We start from the raw sequence: 8056 nt of genomic DNA, 5'->3' as shown, positions 1-8056 counted from the left end.
TTAGACCACCAAGGGATCTTTAACGTGCGCAACTTGCACACGGGCCCTCCGAGATTTTTCGCCCTACAGGATGTTTCAACTTTATTGAACATATAGAAGAAGAAAAATCCATTGGTACATAAAGTAGCTTAAGAAGAAGAATTTCGTATTGTGAAAGTGTGAAATTATAATTAATACAGTTGGGATGTGTCTCGTGTGCACTCGAGAACAGTCTGCATACCTTTGCTCTGAATTCTTTCAAGGCGTTTTAACCTCGACGTTGACAAAGTGAGGGAACTTGTCCAAAACAGAATCGTAAGGAAGCCAGGAAAAAATGTCCTCCAAGACATCTTCCATCTTGGACCAGCAAATTTAGAGGGAAGGTTCCAGAGGGAGCTTGTACACAGTGAGATCAAGGATCACCTGACCGATCCGCAAACTGTAACTTCACACCTCCCAAGTGCTATCCTTGCCTCTTTAATAATGGCACGAGTCAAATCTTATTTATCCATCATCACCGGTACTTGCATTTCATAGGACCACTGTTTGACTAATTAAAAACAGACAGGATTGAAGTTCTCCTTTGTTTCCACCTGTAGCCTCACCCATTGATGCAAAATGCACAAGCAACCAACACCATCATCGCTCCCCTGCATGCAACAATTCAAGTAACTTTTTGTCTTGGCTGGCTAAACGACCAGGGCGGCAGGCAGTAGTCAAATTAATTTTACACCACTTGAAACCCAGGAAAGTGATGGAGCACTACTCGGTCACTTTCATAAGCAGTGATGAGATTTCACACCAAGAACACCCTAACCAACTGCACCGCTCAGGGCTCACATAGATGGGGTAACAGCTATCCCAAAACCACATCCCTTCCTCACCAGGTGGCATGGCGTAAAGGTTAGAGCCAATGGAACCAAATGGGAGTTTTGTTCCATATCTAGATAGAGAGGGCAAAGTATTGTCTTGGACAGGTCAAAACCCACAGAAGATGTTAAGGCAGACTGAACTTCAATCACAATAAATACCTTGCTATATCTCAAAGTTGAAGTTGAAAAGTCTAAAAGTTTAAACAGCCCAGATAAAGAAGCATCAGCCAGCTGACCCTGTCACCCACAGCGAAAGTGCTCAAAGAGAAATCTTCCATCTCAACAATAATTTCAATCCTGGTATCCCTTGCGCCAGATAGATGACACTCGCCTTAAAATAGCTGACGTCTGCCGAAAATTTTTCTGTCTCACACTCCTCGTTCTCCCTTCCCCCCTCCATCTTTTTTGAGCAATATAGTCAAATTTGCTCTTAAGGCCACCTGTATAAGACAAACACCTGAACAAACATCCACTTCCCATTTCCTCACTTGCTTTTATTTTTCACATTATGAGACTGTGTAAGATAGCCACCTGTCTAAAATGGCCACTTTTCTCCTCGACAATGGGTGGGCATCTCGGATAGTTTTGATTGTGGGCTATTCCACGATAACTGGCGGGACATTTGGACTATACTTTCTTACAATGATAACACTGGTAATTCAATATCGATTAGTTTATTTCAACTTTAAATGATCAGAACATTTGAAAGACATATTAAGAATATTATATGCAGTTATTTATTTTTTTAAAGTATTTTATACAACTGATGGGACAAATGGGGTATTTTTTCTGTCCCATCAGTTACCGAAACTAAACACGTCAATTTGCATAAAGTACGTTTTTCAAATGACTGCATTTAATATAGTCTTTCAAATTTTCTGATCACATGAAGTTGAAAGAAATCACTTGATATTAAATTACAGTGTCATCATTGTTAGAAAGTATAGTCCAAATGTCTCGTCAGTTACCATGGAATAGCCCTTGTTACACTTGTATTTATGCACTTACTCCTGAGAGGCTTGTGAAGAGGAGAAGTGCTGATTTGTACTGGCCGCCCCTGACGCAGTCTGGCGAGATCTTCCATCTTGGGACTCCCCTGGGGGCACCAAAATGTGCATGACCTGGTTGTGGAGGAGCTTGGTCAGGGCCGTCACACACATCGACTGCAACAGACAGGATTATATGTTGATTTTGTCACAAAACTGAGTAAAACAAAGAACACTGACATAAAACTTGTCAGTCTGACCAGTGAAAAAGTAACACAGATAAATAGAAAAACATCAGAGGGAAAGAAAATATGGACCTACCCTCTAACCACCTGTAAGATTATTGAATCAAAAGGAAAAAAACACTATACTGGAACATAACAAAATTGGAGCATGCGCATGCAAAGGGGGATTTTTTTTTTTTTTTGGTTAATTTGTTTGTTTTTTTCATTTTCATTTTTTTTTGGGGGGGGGGGGGGGTCACTAAAGAGAGCTGGGATGAAGGAATGAAACCTCCATAACTGCATAACTTAGAACCAAACATTATTAAAGAGTCAAGTAAGAGAAAGCATTACAGCAAATCGGGCAAAAAAAACCACCCCAAAAATGGATAAAAGAGAAGACAACGAAAACTCTTCAGAGGAATTCTTAAAGCCACAAGTGACAAAGCACCAGGTCAGCTATGAAAAACAAAACAACAAAAAACAGAATAAGCTGACCACACTAAGCATCCAGTAACCATCACCACAGGCTCAATAAATCAAGACAACATAAAAAAAGCCTGAAAGGAGTTGTTACTGGAGAAAGTAGAAATAAGGGATGGAGAGGGGAGCATGTTAAGGGAAAAGACATGATATAAGACAAAATTGTCTGTCCCACTGAAACTAACCTTAAAGTAAATGTCGGAGGAGAAGAACAGCCTGTGCAGGGGTTCCAAGATTCCGGAGAACAGATCTGAAATAGGAATAGGAACACTCAAATAAAAAAACGGCCAGATAGGTTCGCTGTATGTTCATCCCCTTATATAGACTCACACAGAGATGTGGGGGCTCTCGTGGCCTAGAGGTTAAGGCTAAGGTGTTCGTCTCTCATTCAAAGGTCCCAGGTTCAAATCCAAGTAGTAACGGAATAATTTTCTCTAAAATTGCCTCCTTTCACCTCCTTTCCTTCTCTCTAGCAATGTTCTGTCATCTGCTTTCGTCTCCACTTTCTGCCCCCCTCTCCCCCCCTCCTCTGGGCTCCTGACTCTTTTCTGCAGCCTTTCTACTGCTACTCCCAGGCTCTTTCTGTCTGCTGTCTTTCTGCCTCACCCCTGATCTTCTGGTAGGAAAGATCTACACCTAGCCTTCTTGGACAAGGGTGAAAAATCTCGGAGGTCCCGTGAGCAAGTTGCCCACGTTAAAGATCTCTTGGTGGTCTAAAATCGATAAGAGTAGGCTTCGGCTACCACCCGAGCAAAATCCAAAATTCCTACCAACTGAAAATGTTGAATGTGTCTCGCGCGCTCATACGACCTTATGCAGTTGAGAGAGCAGTAAAACATTTAACCCCCAAAAAAAAACCCAGCCTTTTTTTTAATACAGAGATGTGCACAGCTACAGAAAATTTTTTATTCTACATGACCACAACAGTTTTTAGTCCACATGAATTTACAGAATGACATATTATATCACAATGGTCATTTCATTTTATTTTTTTTTATAGTTGAGGGTTTTACTGCGCTCGCAACTGCATAAGGTCATATGAGCGTCAAGGGGTGGGTGTCAACAGAGAAGTCTTTACAGGGAATCAGACTGCTCACCTCTCTAGCTTCAACAGTCTGCTTCGACTATCAAGGCACCCCAAAATAGCAGGTCACAAAAGAGCGACAAACATACAAAAGAAGTAGAGGAAAATGACAATAGTAAAAGGATCAGGAAATAAAAAGCAGGTCATTTCATAAACATATGATATAATGATGGCCATGTAGCAGGCATATATATCCTATGACAGTCATTTAATTTTTACAGCTGGGAAATAGCATACTGACTGACAAAACTAGGAGAGACACATGAAAAGACCCACTGGCAGCACATTCTTACTACCCTCATGATCTCAGTAAACCCTACCATTCAGGTTTTCTTAAAACCGTACCCTTCAGGGTTGGTTCTCCAAAGTTGTCTTTTAACCCACTTGAGCCTATTCCCATGTATTTATGGGACGCCTCTCTGGACCACTGGCCTAATCCCGTGGATTTACAGGATACGTTTTATCAATCGACATCTCCCATATCTTTTGGTTTCAAGCTATGGGAAGCAGTGAGCCAACAGTTGACCCACTTGTTTCGTTTCGTAATGGTAAGTAAAAAATTTGGTGAAGTTACGGGCCATGCTTTTCAGCTGTAACGGAGTAAGTAAGTCAGTCACTCCTGCATTGCGATAGATGATTTTATTTATACATTGGATGCAAAAAGAATTGCGTAACTCCCAGTAGTCCCAGACATTGCCAATTCAGAATATTGATTAAATAAAAATTATTCAGACGAATTAGGTGCAATTTTCTTTTGCAGTGAGGGCGTTTCTTTTCTCTTGTTGCATTTTTTTTACTATGATACTTTCAGTCTTTTTATGTTAACGATTTAATATACACCCAAAAGTGTCAGGCTGCAATGGTTGTTGGGTGAAAAATAGCCCAGGCTCAAGTGAGCTAAAATCCTGAACTCAGACTCAACCAAGAGAATACCCTCTGTTTTGAGATTTATCTTATCCACAAATATTTTTATTTATAGAGAAACTAGGCATCTATGATCGGTGCCGTTTTTTCCTCCTTCTCATCAGTCTTTCAATCCATTTTTCCTTTAACATTTATGAAGGTTTGGTTTTAAAACCGGTATTAATCTTAATTTTTTTTCTTCTTACGTACCAAAATCATTTCTACCACCAACTTCACCAGTACAACATATGCATCATCTATCCTATCCACATTTGAATGTCTAAAGGTCTTTTCAAAGACATGGTACATGGTCCAAACATCAGGTTAAAGACGATGAAAACTAAAATCTTCCATCCTTTCACAGCTATTTAGAGTCTATAATTTCTCTTTTCTTTTTCCGTTGAAAAACCAAACAACAACAAAACCCACAGAGTTAGTTTTAGTAAAGGTTTTACGATGATCGCAACTGCATAAGGTCCAATGAGCGCCAGAAGTTTAGAGGTGTTACAAGAGATTAACAAACATAAAAAAGAAGAAAGGGAGATAAGGACGATAGATGTTTGATAGGAAACAAGAAACAAACCACACCAGAGCACCCGCCAACCACCCACAAATCCACAGAGGTGGACACAGTTCAGTACAATTTGAGAACAGAGAGGCACATCACTGGCACATGTGGTGTGAAGCCATTAGGTGGTCTGCCATCATACATAGAAGCCATGAGTTCAATTCTTGAGAAAGGATATTTCTTTTTTTTACATTGATTATCTCCATCTATCAGCTGGGATGCTGTATCCCTCTCTGCCCAGGCTGGCAGTCGATTCAGCCCACCCCTAAATAGTAATCACAAAAGTGTAACACGTACAATTTCTAATTTTAAAAGAAGCACATCGACATAATATTAGTCTATTAGTGATAAAACAACATCAGTGCAAAGCAACCACCTGGTTATTTCCGCGAAAAAAGAGGGGATATAAGGTGAGAACGGGTGACAATGAAAAAAAAAAAACAAAACAAGAAAAAAACAAGAAAAAAAACAACAAAACAAAATTCAACCTTGAAAACTGCTGGGTCTGATGCAGGTGATCAAGGAGAAGATCATAGAGGCACAGGCCTGTCCATCCCAGGTGGGCAGGTAACGAGTAAGGAATCCTTCCACCACAGGTAGACACTGTGACATTACAAATATAGAACAGACAACATTTATCGGTTTGAAAGAAGAAAAAAAATTACATCAAAGAGAAAAAATCGTCATTAAAAAATATATGTGTGTACAGTGGAGTCCATTCAAAAACTGAAGACGTTTATCTAAAAACAGCTGTACACTGAAAGAAAAGAAAAGCTCTGATTTTTTTCCTTCTATTTGAGCAACCTCTCTAAACCAAAAACATGTGTTACACGGAAGAAAATCTGGTGCTCCGGCAGATTTTGGTTTAAGTGGATTCCATTCTACATTAATTTTATACAGAGTAAAGACATTCAACATTAAATTTTTTTAAAACGACCCCATAACCACCTTCTATGAATAAATAAATTGTGACCTCTTTTACCATCTAATAGTTTGTTTTGGTGTTTTACGGCGTTCCAAACTGTATAAGCTCATGAGCGTGACTTTGGTTTACTGAAATAAAGAACTAAGACCTCCATAGTCATCTGCAATAATAAGAAAATAAAGATCCCAAAAACCACCTTCTACAATAAAGATAAAATAAAACATCAGCTACCTGAACATTGGGAGAGAAAGTTTGCAACATCTGCAACAATTTCTCAAATTTCTCCGTCTCACTCTTGCTTTTTTCCCGGAACCCTAAGAGTACAAAACAAAAGTAATTTATGGTTATTTCTTCATGCAGCAGATAATAATATGAATTCAGGGATCAAATCATAGGCCTAATTATCTTTTTAAAAAATCAAATGGGACATCGAATGGGACAACAGACAAAAATATTTCTTTAAAAAACCAAATTAAGATTTAAGAACCAAAATGACAAAAGCACAACACGGTCCTTCATCAAACTGTCTGGACACAAGTGAAGGAAATTATGGCATTACAGGATACTCATGAAACAGAAATCAGACTATGGAAAGGGGCTCCTCAAAATATTCTTTAGATGCCTTCCCTCTTTGATTTTCAAAGGCAGATATGAATGAGATTATAGAAGAAGAGTATGTGATAGAACATTAACCTCTAACCAAAAATTCTACTCCAATAGTCAATTTCAAAACTCCACCATAAGTGATGTAGAATAGTAAGACAAAGAGTCTCTCTCTCTCCCTCTCAGGTTAGAGGTATTATCAGAGTAATAATAATAATATATAACATTTATATTGTACAGCGCATGCTCCCACTCGACAGTAAGGAGGAGAGATAAGGACGATAGACATTTGATAGGAAAGAATGAGCAAACCACACCAGAGTACCCGCCAGCCATCCTTCCACTCCACTCCATCCCCTGTGTTAAAGACAAGAAAAAGACCACAAATGCTCAAACAGTCCCGATCACAGGATACAGGACACTGTAGGTTGTAAGGTGGCACTGACCAAAGGTCAACACGTGCTGGATCCAGAAGCACAGCCGGGCCATAACCACAGGGTCAGGATTGCACGACAACAGCAGCTGCAGCCGGGTGTCACTGAGAGCAGCCGCGATTTGACTCGGATACTTTGAGGGAGGAGGGGTGGGAGTGGAGGAGAGCAAATACGTATTTATTATTTACTTGAGTTTGAGTAAAGAGATGCACATCGCTACAATAATGATCATTTAGTGCAGGGAAAAAGCAAGACAGACAGAAACAACAGAGGGAAAGAAAAGAAGTAGGACATACTGCCAATGGTACCCTTCAATTCAACCAGCAGCAGATTTACTTGTTGTGAGATGACAAGATGTGTGAGGTGTCGAGGTGAAATCAGGCAAAATAATTAAATCAAAGATACTGACATTTTTCAGCTGGTTTGGTAAATTTTATCGAAGTTTTGTTTTTTGGCTAAACAACTTTTGTGTCCATTTAAAAGCACATTTCAGTGTGGATTTTACTTTAAAATGTTGATTAAAGGCACAAAAATTGAAAAATTTTCAGTTTCCACGGACTCTCAGACTATGAAAGTCACCAAACTTTGCAGCCATTTTCTCTCTAATTTTACATATGAAACCAGGCAACCCCTACCTCCTTCAATAGCAAATATATCTCGATTTTTATTCAAGACAGATTCGTATTTATATGCGCAAGCTTTAAGATGATACTATTAATTCCATATGTCCAAAAATTGACGCGCGCCGCATTCCACCGCATCGCAACACATGTGGTTAGAAAATTCAAGAACTTTGTCCAGATTACGTACACATTTGTAGCACAAGAAACTGTTTAGAGGGGACCAGATGAAACAAGGAAAAACAATGAAACCCATCCATAATATATAGAAATGTATATATAAGGTGTGTGTTTGTGTATGCAAAAAAGTACGGAGAGAGACCAAGAGACAGACAGACAGAAAGAGTGGGGGTGGGGTGGGGGGGAAGGGAGAGAGAG

The 8056-nt window shown here is 39.4% G+C and overlaps 1 protein-coding gene across 1 annotated transcript in view; it reads right to left on the bottom strand.

Moving 5' to 3' along the window:
- LOC101863622 (centromere protein I-like) overlaps positions 1-7185 on the bottom strand; it is a 15412-nt gene extending 8227 nt beyond the window's left edge. The window contains exons 1-5 of the mRNA XM_013088896.2: positions 7071-7185; positions 6253-6335; positions 5585-5699; positions 2727-2791; positions 1860-2014 (exon numbers count right to left, since the gene is read on the bottom strand). Coding sequence (XP_012944350.2) covers positions 1860-2014; positions 2727-2791; positions 5585-5699; positions 6253-6335; positions 7071-7113 — 461 coding nt within the window. The 5' untranslated portion in view covers positions 7114-7185. The remainder of the gene's footprint in view (positions 1-1859; positions 2015-2726; positions 2792-5584; positions 5700-6252; positions 6336-7070) is intronic.
- Between the last annotated feature and the right edge of the window lie 871 nt (positions 7186-8056).

This window comes from Aplysia californica, unplaced genomic scaffold (assembly GCF_000002075.1).
Source record: "Aplysia californica isolate F4 #8 unplaced genomic scaffold, AplCal3.0 scaffold00828, whole genome shotgun sequence".
NCBI lineage: Eukaryota > Metazoa > Mollusca > Gastropoda > Aplysiida > Aplysiidae > Aplysia > Aplysia californica.
Note: the sequence above shows the minus strand (reverse complement) of the source record. Positions and strands in the feature narration are given on the sequence as shown.